General features: G+C 44.1%; 1 protein-coding gene across 1 annotated transcript; it reads right to left on the reverse strand.

Moving 5' to 3' along the window:
- Positions 1–7,431: 7,431 nt before the first annotated feature.
- Positions 7,432–15,249, reverse strand: DCLRE1B (DNA cross-link repair 1B). The gene is made up of 4 exons (XM_065906680.1): positions 14,821–15,249; positions 13,826–13,991; positions 13,145–13,327; positions 7,432–10,590 (listed from the first exon to the last, which is right to left on the reverse strand). The coding sequence occupies exons 1-4, from the start codon at positions 15,007–15,009 to the stop codon at positions 9,503–9,505; spliced, it is 1,626 nt and encodes a 541-aa protein (XP_065762752.1). The 5' UTR covers positions 15,010–15,249; the 3' UTR covers positions 7,432–9,502.
- Between the last annotated feature and the right edge of the window lie 40 nt (positions 15,250–15,289).

Raw genomic sequence — 15,289 nt, forward strand, 5'->3', positions numbered from 1 at the left:
CCATCATTTCCTAGCTTCTCACCTTTTCTTTGACCAACTGTTACATGCATGAGCTTTTCTCACCTTCATTCCATACGTCATTCCCTATCATCAGTTCTAAGCAAAAGCCAAAACATGCTTTAAGAATGCACACAGAGACCCACAAGGAGAGGGCAATAAATCAGGACAGGACCTCAAAATTTAAGAACTGATTATTGTCTATGCTATATCATTTTGCAATTCCTACAAACTCTGAAATCAAAAAGACCTTAATGAAGTATCCCTTGCCTAACAAAATTCCTGATATGTGGTTAGTAATAATAGCTATTTTGCTGAGTAAATTACTGAGTGTTTATTCATGGTACTCAAAGCATCAGAATTCAGTAAACTATAGAGTTTAAGAAACTTCAAAATAGCAGTCTTCACCTTTGACCATGCATTTAACTGATTTATTTTCTATTATTGCTTTTAGAAACTCATTTGTATAAAATCCGTAAGTTGTCATCAAGTGATTAGCAAGTGGTTCTCTCTGGTTGGGGCGGGGGAGCTGCCCTATCAAAACAAACATAGAGGGTAAATTTTCTGATGTGAAATAGGACTTCTGCCTGACCAACCTCAGTGCTCCCCAGAATGTCCAGTATAAACAAAAAGCATGGACTTTGGAGCTTAATGTCACTAGGAGTCCAAACTCTTCTAGTTACGAGGGGATGATAGTGGGTCTGCTCATGAGCCTCACTTATCTCATCCTTAAAATGGAGATGGTAATAATACCTTTTCTGTACCTCCCTCATTCTGTACATTGGAAAATTTCTTCAATGTTACTTTAAAAAAATATCCTGAAATCCACTACCATTCATCTCTACTGATAACTGTCTACAAAATCAGAAAGTCTCTGAGAAGTAGAATATAGAATAATAACAAATATGGATTTGTCAGTCCTATCTTGATTTAAAAATGCAGGTTTTAATTATGTATGTACTGACTAAGAGCCTTGCAGAAAGAGACTGCTCTTTCATGAACCAAAATTGCCTTGCTCATTCAGGTGCATTTCTGTAAGGAGATAAAATATCACTACTTGGTGAATTAAACAGAAAAGATTAAATCAGACTAAATATGATAATGCTGTGTCTTCTACTGTATCTTATAGATCTCTCCTAGAAGATGCAGCTATTCAAAGGTCAGGACTAATGTTATTTGCTATAAAATTTCATAATAATTTAAATAATTAAAAAAATAAGTACTCTCTGATAAATTCATTTTTGTTTACTGAAAAGTTCTAGTCTCTCAGGAAGTGTAACCTCTAACCCCAAGGCTTGTGTTGACTCCAAAGCAAGTAAAACATGTTTTTTCCTCTTAAGTACATAGTTCTAAAACATGTCTATTATAGGAAATAATGTTGATTCATAAAATATTTCAATTATTTACTTGTAGATAAATCTTTTTTTTTCTTCTTCCTTTCTTCATTTCCTTCAAATATGTTTATCTATATAATATCTTTGGGTATAGATATACTTTTCCCTTGTGAAAGCTCTGGTAGAAGAAAAGGGACGTCTCTCTCCCTTCAGTTGCTTGTACTAAAGAGGTAACTCTGATTTTTATCCAAACACAATGCAAAAACACCAGTATCTCTCACAGCTGCAAAAGCTCCTGACTGTCATTCTTGCTTCATTCTTGCTCCATTCTCCATCTGTTGCTTTCAAAAATATGTATCAGATCATACCACCCCAGTACACTAAAGCACTTTCCACAACACTTAGACTAAAACCCAAACTTCTTGCTCTGTAGGTCACATCTGATCTGACTCCTACCTCTGCCTCTGATCCCATCTCCTCTTCTCTTCCACTTGCACAGCTCTTGCTGATGTTCCTTGGGCATAGAGCTCATGGCCATCACGTGGTTTTGGTGCTGATGCTGCCCCCAGATCTTCACCTGGCCAGCTCCTTTTCATCTCTCAAGTCTTGAAGTGTCATTCCCACTGGGATGCTTCCTTGACCTTTATCTGAACTGCTCCTCACATCCATTAAATCAGTATTAATATTTTCTTCTTCCTCTTCTTTTAAAAACTTTTAAATTTATTTTTCTTCTTATTATTTATTTATCAATTTGGCTGTGCCAGTCTTAGTTGTGGCATGTGGGATCTTTAGTTGTAGCATGCAAACTTATAGTTGGCGACACATGAGATCTAGTTCCCTGACCAGGGATCAAATCCGGGCCCCCTGCATTGGGAGCATGGAATCTTAGCCACTGGACCACCAGGGAAGTTCCAGTCTTATTTTCTTCTTAACACGTATTACCATTCGATAATTATTTATGCATACTGCCTCTCTACTTTAGAATGTTGAAGTTCCATGTGGGTAGGACTTTTTCTATCTTGGTCCCTATTTCATATCCCCAGTGTCTAGAAAACTTGCCTGGCACATAGGCATTCATTAAATATTTGTTTAATGAACAAATGAATGAAGAGATTTATGGGCACTAGTTTTCTCACTGGGATAGTTGCAAGTTAATATAGAGATAATATTTATACTGTATCTGCCAAAACTTAAGCATTCAATAGTGGTCAGCTCCTGGAGGGCTTTGAACTCTGCTTTATTCCCTCTTGGAGAGAAATAGTGTTTATTGAAGGAGGATTGCCTAAAGGATGTGCGATGCATCCATTCCTCCAGATTAATTCATTTATTCATTCACCCAATGTTTATCATTAAGAACCTGGTATGTGTTCTAGACAGCAGGAATAAAACAGTGAACAAAGCAATCAAAAAGAAAAAAGGAATCCTAGAGTTTACATTCTAGTCCATGAGGCAAACACTAACCTCAATAGATGAATGATATCATATGGAAAGTGCTCTGTAGAGAAAATGCAAGGCAAGGAAAGAGGAAATGGTGGGCAAGGTGGTTGCAATTTTAAATAAGATGGTCAAGAATAGCCTCATTAAGCAAAACCTTGAAGTAGGTAAGGGAGCCATGTGGGTGGAAAAGATGGTGGGGAGAGAGAAGAAGTAATTGTCTACAGGGTAGATTGGAGTAGCTGCAAGGAGGTCAGCATGCCTGGAGCAGAGTAAGTGAAGGTGGCAGAGGAGGAGTATATGAGGCAATCTGGAAATCATAGGGGCCATGCAGACCACCAGGAGAACTTTGGTTTTTATTCTGAGTGAGCTGGAAATCCATTGGAGGATTTGAGCAGAGAAATAACATGCTATGACTTATATCATGGCTATCATGGGGACTCTGTATTTGGAGAGAAGGGGGACAGTATTGGAAGCAGAGAGAACATTTAGGAGGCTATTGAAGAACTTGCACAAGAGACAAAGTTTGCTTGGACAACGGTAGTAGAGGTTAAGATGGTGAAAGGAAGATTCAGGATACAGGTAGAGTCAACAGGATTTACTGAGATGCAGGTGGGAGGGGAAAGCAATGAGAAAGGGAGAATATGAAACCAAGCTTACTAGGGACATGTAATAGGATTGCTTAGCAGTATGGAAGTCCACTCTGATGTTTGAAATCACAATTTTAAGATGAAACCAGACAGTCTGATTGAATGATTTCTCCAGGAACATCTAGCTGCTCCGATACAGGCAAAGAGTAAATGGATACTATGGTTTATCCAGAACTGGAGTTTTCCAAGGTAAGGTTGAGTGAGAGAGAGAAAGGGAGTGATATTATAAAGATGGACTGTAGGATACAGTTCAGTCAAGGAAGGAAGTGAAGATGAGAGGGCTCATGAACAGTGAAACATTGGCAATGAAGACATGAGCAAGTCAGCTGGAGAAAAGAGGGTTTAAATTTGAGATTTCAAATGTAGTATAACTTCTGGTAATGACAGGGTGGTAAGGTAGAGGGAAATGAGGTCTTTGGAGATGATGAGGTCAGAGACTGAGACACCAGAATGTTGATACCATCCAGGGTGGAGATAGCGTTCTGGAGGAACAGAACAGGTGGAGGTGTTGGGGAAGCAGCACTCAGAAAGCATGGAAGCTCCCAGCCCTTCCCACATACCTTGCCCTGTGCATTGCTTCCACCTGGCTGTTCCTGAGTTATATCCTCTTATAATAAACTGATGATCTAGTGAGTAAAGTATTTCTCTGAGTTCTGTGCATTGCTCTAGCAAACCAGTCAAATCCAAAGAGGGGATCATTGAAACTTCCAATCTATTGTGGTCACTCAGAAGCACAGATGATGACCTGGACTTGCAACGGGCATCTCAGGTGGTGAGGGGACAGTCTTGTGAGACTGAAGCCTTAATCTGTTAGATCTGATGCTATCTCCAAGTAGACAGTCTCAGACCTGAGTTGAATTGTAGGACACCCAGCTGGTGTTAGCATTGCTGGTTGGCAGGGAAACCCCTGGTTCCAGTTTAGGAACTGGATGCGCAGACCTTTTAGCAGCAGGAGTCTGGTTTCACCCTCATGCTTTGTTTCTAGAGTCTGGTTAGTAGGGGGAGTGGGCTTGACCCAATCTTCTTCGCTTCTCAAAAGCACACCTTTCAGAGAGCACATTAAGGATGGGACTGTAGCACTAGGGCTGAACTTCATCCTCCACTCCCCAAAGTTACTAAAAATTGATGAGAGGAGTCAGGACTGGTTAGATAGCTCGAATGCAGTAGCTTGCTTGTTTTTTAAAATTTTTCACAGTGCTGGGTCTTCTCTGCTGTGCGAGGGCTACCCTTCAGTTGCGGTGCTTGGGCTCCTCATCGTGGTGGCTTCTCGCTGCGGAGCGCAGGCTCGAGGCGCGGGGGCTTTGGTAGTTGCAGCATGAGGTCTCAGTAGTTGTGTAGGGGCTTAGTTCCCCCCACGTCGTGTGGAATCTTCCCAGACCAGGAATTGAACCTGTGTCCCTGGCATTGGCAGGTGGATTCCTAATCATTGGACCACCAGGGAAGTCCCAAGAGTGTTCTGATTATGTAAATATTGCAAGGGAAAAACTAACCCAAGGTGCGCCAGAAGTTTTGTGTGATTGAAAGATGATTCAGTAAGCTTTCTGTTTAGGAAAAGAACCAAGTCCAAGATTCTGGGAGCTTTCTGTGATCTGGTGGGTCGAGGAGGTGTTCAAAGAGAAAGTTACCTAGGAATGAGACAGTCAAGGTGGAAGGGTATCTAAATAAAAGCACTGTGACCAAAATAAAGACAAGCTTGGGGCTTCCTTGGTGGCCTAGTGGTTGAGAATCTGCCTGCCAATGCAGGGAACACGGATTCGATCCCTGGTCTGGGAAGATACCACGTGTCTCTGGGCAACTGAGCCTATGCACCACAACTACGGAAGCCCACATGCCCCAGAGCCTGTACTCGGCCCCAACAGAAGCCACTGCAACAAGAAGCCCAGGCACCACAGCAAAGATTTGCTACAACCAGAGAAAGCCCACTCTGAGAAAGTCCAGCAACGAAGACCTAGCACAGCCAAAAATAAATAAATCATCTGGAATAAAAAAAAAGACAACATTCTGAGGATGAGAATCCCCCATGGGCAGTTGTAGACACAAATATTACATAAAGGCAAGCAGAATCATTTTCTAGTGATGTAGATGGGATATCCTACAGAAGAAAAAGGGGGAAGTGCCAAGAACTCAAGACAAAACAGCTTGTGGTGGTGGTGCTTAGGGAGGGTGGGAGGTGGGAAGCAGGTAACAGACCAAGGGCTACTCACCAGTGATTGCATTGAAAATTCATGCACATACAGGGAACTATATTCAATATCCTTTGATAAACCACAATGGAAAATATGAAAAAGAATGTATGTATGTATAACTGAATCACTTTGCTGTACAGTAAAAATTAATACATTATAAATAAACTATACTTCAATAAAACAATTTTTTTTAATGTGTACATGAATCTCCAGATGGAATTTCTCCTATTTATGAACCTCTCCAAGAATGCAGAGGGAACTGTCTCCTTAGGAGTGGACTTGAGATAGAGAACCCAGATCTAAATCCCTTTTCTTGAACAAGCAGACTCACTTATCTTCTATTTCCTACCACAAAGGGCAGTCTGGGTCACGTGTAAGAGATGGTTGCCCCAGGCCAGTCAGGCAGATTTTCTTCCCTAAAGGGACTTAAATCACTGTCAGTCTCCTTGTGGAAAAGTACAAGTTTTCCCACAGATCATGAAGCAAATAACTAATTGATCTCTAGGGAACTTTCTTTCTCCCAGTAACTTGAAGCTTAATTGCAAGATCTTCACAGATCAATGGGGTCATCCTTAGATTCTAAAAATAAATTGGCTTCTTAAAGATACATGCATTGAAGCATTTTTGTTTGAGAGTGTTGAGAAATCAAATAATACAACTGCCAATCTCTATTATAAGCCAGAAAATTTGATTTAGAATAGTATGGAATCTTCTCATTGTTAATACACAGACATGCTACCGACAACTCCATTTCTCAAAGCCCTTCGCTTCTCACCCTCCCCCCACCATCTGAATTCATATAGATCCCGCTTCAAGGAATACGCGTGACACAGCATGTGCCAAGAGTGGACCAGTGTCCTCGCTGCTAGAAGATAACTCCCATCTGGGGGCCCTTGCACTGAAGACTACCTTATCTCTCCCAGCCACCTTTGCGTAGCACAGAAGTGAGACAGCTAGAGGCTCCCAGATGAAGTCTAAACCTTGCCCACATAGTTTAGTAAATATTTATTAAGTACGGAAGATGATTTTCCACGTGTTGACATCTACCACCCTAATAACTTCATTTGAACTTAATGAGTCTTCGTGGCATTTTTAAATTTTATTTTTGGCTGTGCTGGGTCTTCATTGCTGCCTGTGGGCTTTTCTCTAGTTGCAGAGAGTCAGGGCTACTCTCTAGTTGTGTGCAGGCTTCTCACTGCAGTGGCTTCTCTTGTTGTGAGCACGGGCTATAGGGTCCACAGGCTTCAACAGTTGCAGCACACAGCCTCAGTTGTTGGCTGCCGGGCTCTCGAGCACAGGCTCTAGAGTTGCTTAGCTGCTCTGTGGCGTGTGGGATCTTCCTGACCCAGGGATCAAACCCTCATCTCCTGCATTGGCAGGTGGATTCTTTACCACTGAACCACCAGGGAAGCCCTTTCATAGCATTTTACTGCTATCCTCTTCTGCAGAAAAGGTAGTAAGGAAACTTTCTGGAGGGCAACTAGGCACCATTTGCATCAAGAACTTAAAACTGCTGGGATTAGCAGATGCAAACTATATAGAGAATGGATCAACAGCAAGGTCCTACTGTACAGCACTGGGAACTACACTCAATATCCTGTAATAAACCATATGTATATATATGTATAACTGAATCACTTTGCTGTACAGCAGAAGTTCACAGAACATTGAAAATCAACTACACTTCAATAAACTAAATTAAAAAACCTTAAAACTGTTATCCCACTTCCAGCAATTTACTCCAAGAAAATAAACACTAATGCCATGATATATGCATAAGGATATTCATTGCAATATGTATAACTGTGGAAAAAAGAGCACACAAAATGATAAATAAAACAAATAGTTTAATTAATGTATACCCATAATAGGGTATTATAAAACTATTAAAATGACATTTTGTATGAGAAAGTGCTTAAGATATTAATAAAGTGAAATGCAGGATATAAAACTATATACAGTATTACCCCAATTTGGAAAAAATTGTACATTTAATATATTTGCACACACAGAAAAAGACTAGAAGACAATTGATCCACATGGAAGAAGTTTGATTTTTTTCTTTCTATTTTATGACTTCCAGTTTATTTTATCAGAGAATAATTTTTTTAAGAACCAGAGGCTAAGAGAACCAATATTTCAAATACCCACCATGTGGGAGGCACTGAGCTAGGAATGTGACCAATTATCTAAGCTCCATAGCAGTCAGGAGAGGTCAGGTAGCCCTAGTGGTAAAGAACCCACCTGTCAATGCATGAGAGATGTGGGTTCGATCCCTGGGTCAGGAAGATCCCCTGGAGACGGAAATGGCAACCCACTGCAGTATTCTTGCCTGGGAAATCCCATGGACAGGTGCTACAGTCTATGGGGTTGCAAAGAGTCAAACACGACTGAGCGCACACACACAAGCATCTCCATGGCTGGTTTACAGATGAGAAACTGAGGCTCTGTTATGGAAGCCTGGAATCTCTACTTGCCCAGGTGCCTTGGACTCACGCCCAGGACAGCGCCCACGTCCCCTGCTGCCCCACATGCCTCACCAGTATGGTTCCTGGCAGGCCCACGGCAGGGTTGCAGTGAAGGTCACTGACAAAACAACTGTGGACAGGTTGCCCTAGAGAAAGGCCTTATTTTGCTTTCTAAACTCTTCATATCTTCCTCCAGAAGTAGACAATTTCCTGCCCCCTGGAAAAGAAACACAGGCCTCTTCATTGGGAAGGTTTGAGCTCCACTGTGAAACAGTTTTTATCCATGTGTCCGGCTCCACATGCCTGCACCCTCTGAGACCATGGTGTCTGCTGTCCTGCTTATTGGTTTGGCATTTTGTCAGACTGTGAGCAGAAGGACAGGGCAGAACGTCACACCCCCACCCCTTCCACCAGCTGGCTTCTTGGTCTCTGCCCTGGATACTAAAACCAACAGGCTGTGTCCTCTGGCTCTCAACCTGAGGATGGGGGAGGGGAGACACAGAGTGGAAGGGGGGACAGCAAGGATCCCAGCTATGTGACCAATCAGGACTACCTGGCAGCATATTTGATCTCTGTAACCTTATTTTGCCAAACAGTCGGGGCCTCCAGGTGGCTGAGAGGCCCATTCTAACCCTCAGCCTAATTGTCGGCTGAGTTCCAGGTACTGCCTTGGTGAGGGGCGTCCAGTCCCCCCAGCTGGCTCTCTTCCAGGTAGGTCCCCAGGGACACTAACTGCAAACTCTCATGGAGGAGAGGTGGAATTTTTCTCCACTTTTCTAAGGACGTTCATCACTTCCTGTTCCCTCCCTGGGGCAGACCCAGGAAGTGACTTAGATGGGGTCAGTGACATTCAGGACTGGAGCATGCTGCCTGGGTCACCACTCTGTCTCCCTGTCCCACAGTTCCTGAATCAAAGACAGAACTACCTAGGAGCTTTCATCTAGGAAGAGACAGAAGGGGACCTGGGGAATGACACATGACATGCAAAACAGTGGGAATAAACTGGTCCTTTCTGAAAAGACCCTTCATCTCTCTCTGCAGTCACAAAAGAGGACTACATGCTCAAAAAGGTTACAGAAATACTGGGCTAAACAAAGTTAAATAGATTAAGTTCCTATAGGACTTCTCAAAACCTTTAAGTGCTCACAAATACTGTAAAGGTATTAGAATGGAAAGTGTTTCTTAAACACCAGTCAGTCAGAGAACTAAGGATTCCATAAGCACCAGGAGTCCAATGAACACACCTTGAGAAGTGTTGTTACAGGGTGGGCCTGTAACACAGAAAAGTAAGGCCCCCAAATAAGCCATCTGCCACTATCTTCAAAAGTACAGTAGGGCTGTGGTACTGCCCATTTCTTAGTGGTGGAAATACAAAGAGTGCTAACTTTGAAAATAAACAACTCTTGATGAATTAAAAAAAGTGCAGAGTTGGATCAAACAAGGTTGTCATTCTGTACTCTCCCATCTGTACTCAAGAGTTTATGATATTTTTCCACTTGCTGGTCGAAGATCCTGGGAGAAAATCCTGTCTGGATAAAGTCCACTGGAGTCAGAAGGTATTTGAGTGCCAGGTCCCTGAGCTCAGGAGCCAGAAGAGGGGCAGCCTCGCTGCTGGGAGACAGGGGAGAATCCTGGCCCATCCAGGCTCTCTGGTTCTCTGTGGCTGCTGAGGCCACACTGTCTCCCACGGGTACCAAGTAGGACCCTATACCAATTTCCTCCCCAGTTTTCGGAGAAAGAAATTTCTCATTTGTAGACCTTAAGTGGACTGGAAAACCCGAAGGGGTAGTTAATACAGTCACCATCTTCTGGGACTCAGAGGAAGGGACTGCCCCCTCCCATTCTCGGCTGCAGACATCTGGGAACGACTGCTTCTTGATCTGCAAAGGATGGTGGGACGGCTGCTTCTCAAGCTTCCCCGCCAGGTTCTCATTCTTGGTCTTCGAGTCCCTGCCTGCTTGAGAGTGATCAGCATCTTCCTCAAGGGATTCAAACACGACACCCTGGGTTCTCAGCCTCTTGAGCTTCCTTTCTAAAAAAGGCCAGAGAAAACTTGGGTTTCTGGAGGAGGAACTCATGTATTGCCGTACAGAGTCTGGAATCAGGGGCACAGAGAGGCTGGGGCTCAAGCTGTCCTGAAAGAAGTCCCTACAGGGCTGGCGCCGGACAATGGGGACCACCTGGCAAGGCTTCAGGGCTGCGACAAAGACACGGAGCTCCGAGTAGGAGGAGTGGTCAGAGTAAGGGATGACGTGGATATTCGGGTGGGAGCGGTAGATCTGCCGGCTGGTGGGGAGGATGGCGATGGTAGGGTGGGTCTGGTTCCAACGCAGCATGGCGGAATGGCAGATCTCCATGTGGTCCACAGCATGGATGCGGCCAGCCTTCTCCTCCACTGTAAACACATCTGCCAGGCCCAGCAGCTGTACCAACTCCAGGCGCCGAGGACTCAGGACCACCCAGGTCTGAAACTCCAGGGCCAGACGCTCCAGCAGCGACTCTTTGCCCAGGCTGTAGAGTCCTGAATAATGTTAAAGAGATTGGGGAAACTAACAAAGGAAGACAATGAGGCTATGTTACTGTAGTTGCTGTTCGGTTGCTAAATCACATCCAGCTCTTCTGTAACACCTCAGGGACTGTAGCCCGCCAGGCTCCTCTGCCCATGGGATATCCCAGGTAAGAATCCTGGGATGGGTAGCCATTTCCTCCTCCAGGGGATCTTCCTGACACAGGGGCTGAACCCGTGTCTCCTGCACTGGCAGGCAGATTCTTTACCACTGAGCCACCAGGGAAGCCACAATGAAGCTACGTGCTTAGTCACCCAGTTGTGTCCGACTCTGCGACCCCAAGGACTGGAGTTCATCAGGCTCCTCTGGCCATGGAGGATTCTCCAGGTAAGAATACTGGACTGGGTTGCCATGCCCTCCTTAATGAAGCTATGGGGGAATCCTAATAAGTCAACAAAGTGTTTAATAAAAATACACAAAATTAATGGGACTATCCCCTGTTTGTATATCAGGAAGGAGGTGCATGTGAGCTAGGTATATGGAGGATGGGGCTTCCCAGGTGGCTCAGTGGTAAAGAGTCCACCTGCCAATCTAGGAAATGCAGGCAGTAGGGAAAATCCCCTGGAGGAGGAAATGGCAACCCATGCCAGGATTCCTACCTGGAGAATCCCATGGACAGAGGAGCCTGGCGGGCTACATGGAGTCACAGAGGGTGGGATGGGACTGAGCACATATGGAGGATGGGGTAGGGAGAGATTTAACACAGAATCCACTGATTCATTCAGTTCAGCAAAGGAACGCACCTACCAAGTGTTTAGCACTGTGAAATAAACAACAATCAGTTAGAAGGTCCAAATAGTACTTAGAGAGAAAGAAACAGAGGCCTGAATCTGGATAATGCTTATGGTAACAGATACAGGAGATACTATTTAAGCAGTTGTTCACAGAATTTTTCTGAAGGTATTTCAAGTCTACAGTCAGATTGTGACCTCCTTTTAAGAATCTGTATTTCCTTTATATCTACTTTATTCCTCATCATGGTTCAAAATCTCACTCTTTGGGCACAAATGCAGCTGATTTCTCTCTCCCTATCCCCCCTCACCCTTTTTAAAAAGAACCTATTCTAGGTCCTTTACTACTAGAATTTAAGCCCTCATATTTTATTCATTTTTCTATTCCCACTGCCTATCAGAATATTTGACACATAGTATGGGCTTATTGTATATCTGAAAAATTAATCAAGCCCTTCTGGATTACCCTCCTAGCCAGCTATGCTTCTCTAGGAAAATTCTGTGTTAAAAACTCCAAGAAGACTTAGGACTGGTATCTCTTCGTGAAGTCAAGCAATCCTGAAAGAGAATATCTCTCCATCAATTTGGTGTCACTCTGGAAGGTATATAATTTGTTTTCAATGCCTCTGTTTAAGCCTATTTTGAAACTCCTTTCAGAGTTGGAGCATATCCTTCTAAAATATTCATCATGATGGCAAATCTTCTTCCTTTTGTGGATTTATTACAATTTTGGAAACAATCAAAAAAGTCATTTGGCTTCTCTGGTGGTCCAGTGGCTAAGACTCCATGCTCCCAATGTAGGGGGCCTGGGTTCAATCCCTAGTCAGGGAACTAGATCCCATATGCCACAGCTAAGACCCATCACAGCTAAATAAATTAAAAAATTTTTAAAAAGGTATTTGGAATTAAATCTATTACATTAAAAAAAATAAAAACTGATTTTCATCAACTATCTCAAAAGGCAATTCCAAGAATCCCCAAATGTTTTGTACTCTTGTAGAACTACAAAATCACAAGCAGACAGCTGTGATTTCAATGTATCTAATTGTAAGCATAACACTCACTTGAGCATCTACATTCTGATAAACTGCATTCACTTTCTAACAAATATTTATCAAATTCCTCTATCAGGCATTAATCTAGGCATCTGGCATATATCCATCAAGTGAAACTAAGAGCCTGTTCATTGTGAAATTTCCATTCTAGCAGGGGGAGACAGATAAGAACTAAATACAATAAATACATAAACTATGGAATACATTATAAGGTGATTACTGCAATAGTGTCCCTCTCCTACTTAAAACTCTTCAATAGCTTTTTGACCTAAGAGCAATGGTTGGATTTAGGATCAAGTGCAAAGTGGCTTACAGGCACTTCAGTCCCTCCTGCCTTTCCAGCCTCCTCAACCACTATGCGCCTGTCACACGGCTTCTTCTCTGTTCCACAAACATGTAAGACTTCTTCCCACCTCCAACCATACTCTCAAGGAATAAATGCGTGTGTGGCAGAAATGGGGATAGGCAATCAACAATAAGCAATAGAACAGGAAAACATGAAGTATGTGGGAACTTGAGTGCCATGAAAAAATGAAAAACTTGAATTGACTTAGGCGATCTGGGGTTGGGAATGTGGGAGCAGAGATGTATTTTTAAATAATAAGGTCAGGGCAGATTTCATGGAGAAAAGGAGATCTGCACAAAGACATGAAAGATGTGAGAACCCCCAAAGAACCTAGATTCACTAGTTCCATGAGTGAGAGAAAAAGGAAAACCCTCACCAATTTTTATGTTATGTTGTGGGTGCTTTCGAATGAGTTCAACAATCTGGTGGGCAGCTTCTTCTTGGGAAGGAAGAACCAGGTCTGGGTTGCAATTGGTATTGTCTAGGTATAAGGTATGAATCTGTTTCCCCAGTCTTAGGGCTGGCTCCTTCAGCATAGATGGTGTATACCGAAAATCACCTGGGGAAAAAATATGGGAGGCATAGTCAGAGACAAAAGCATAGAAGACAAGCTTCTCCCAATTCCAACAGCAGATGGGCATTTGCCTACTGGCATCTTGGAAAAAACCTAGCACCTTGGAAAAATCTAGCAGTGATCTAATGTAGCAGAGTTTCTTTGTGGAAATGTCTCCATTGTGCTTCTGCATTTTCAGTACTCTTTGCAAAGTCTGTACCCTTAAAGAATGAAAAATCAATTGAGAAAGGATCATTCTGCTCATGTGACATGAAGCTAGGAGGCCTCCAGGCTTCTACTATGAGTCAAAACAACTCAAGAAAAGTAATGTTGGAAATTTCCTGGCAGTCCAGTGGTTAGGATTCAGTGCTTCCTGCTGCCAGGACTGGTTCAATCCCAGGTTGGGGAACTAGGATCTTTAAAACCATGGGGCTTGGTAAAAAAAAAAAAAAAAAAAGTAGTGTTTAGGCTGGGAAAGTGGGAAGGAGCCCTCTGGAAGCCCACCTGTGTAGAGGATGGTTCCAAAGTATCCTTCAAAGAGAAACATGACAGAGCCCGGGCAGTGATTGGCATCCAAGAGGGTGACCGTCATGGTCTCTCGTCCAGCTTCATCTAGAGACAGGACATGGCTCTCACCAACCTCCAGGGCTCGGATCCACTGCTTAGACACCTGAAGAAACAGCAGGTCATCCCAGGAAACACAGACGCCCCTCCCTGATACCTCCCTGGATCAGAAGCTGTGATAGGGATCACAGTCCTCTCTTCCTCCTCCCTCTCTCTACCCCATCCTTCCTAAAAGGCTAAATTGAGTCCAGAAAGCAAGTCTACTTAACCATTCTTCAACTTTCCAAACCATAATAATCCCTTGGAGTGCTGTGCTTAGTCACTTAGTCATGGCCAACTCTTTGCCACCCCATGGACTGTAGCCCACTAGGTTCCTCTGTCCATGGAATTATCCAGGCAAGAATACTGGAGTGTGTTGCCACGTCCTTCTCCAGGGGATTTTCCCGACCCCAGGATCCAACCCAGGTCTCCCGAATTGCAGGCGGATTCTTCACCGTCTGAATCACCAGGGAAGCCCTTGGGGGGTGCCTGTTAAAAAAATTCCAGCCAGATTTCCAGGACCTGCATCAGCTATGTCTACTGATTCAAATGCGGGAGGAGGGAGGCACTGAAGAATCTATTTACTCAGAACATTAGATGAATTCTTAGGAGCCAAGATGGGAAAACACTGGCCTAGCTTATGTTTAGAGGTAGGAACAGTTTCCTTGACAGGCCTAGAAGTCCTCCCCAGTTTTATCGCTGAAACATCCCAAGCCGGCCAGTTGGAAACCACTCTTGTTCTGGGTTTAATATGCATTTCTGGGTTCCCCAAAACTGTCGCTTTGGTAAAAATCAGTTCTCCAGGCCACAAATCTATGACTCCAGGACTGACAGATCGGAAGGCCCCACCCAGATGCCAGGACTAATTCTCCTAGGCCGACTCCAACCCCCCATACCTGTAGGTGACGGTGCAAGAGGTAAGCCGTGATTGGGGAGCAGTAGAGGGGCCGGGTCCAGGTGCTAGTCAGACCCACGGTGTGGTCCGAGTGCATGTGGGTCAGGAAGAAGAGTCGGGCGGAGCCAGCCCGGCGCAAGCTCCAAAAGTCCACCGCGATGGGCGTATGAGGGATCAAGACCCCATTCATGGTGGCGGGGTTCGAGTCACCAGTGGGTTCTTTATGGGAACAGAGTTCCTGTGTGAGGCTCCTACCATGCCGCCCTGAAAAAAAACATGCTGGGGCAAGAACAGGGCTAGAGACCGTAAGGAAAAGCCAGCCCACTGAGGGAATGAATGGCTAGACTGGGCAGAAAGAAGGAAGTGACCTTGCTGGTAGGAGTTTGGGTGGAATCTCAAACCGCAGAAGGCGCCCAACTGAGCGCCACTCCCCCGGACGCGCAGGACCAGGGGCCAAAGCCCGGCACTCA

The sequence above is a fragment of the Muntiacus reevesi genome, chromosome 1, assembly GCF_963930625.1.
Source record: "Muntiacus reevesi chromosome 1, mMunRee1.1, whole genome shotgun sequence".
NCBI lineage: Eukaryota > Metazoa > Chordata > Mammalia > Artiodactyla > Cervidae > Muntiacus > Muntiacus reevesi.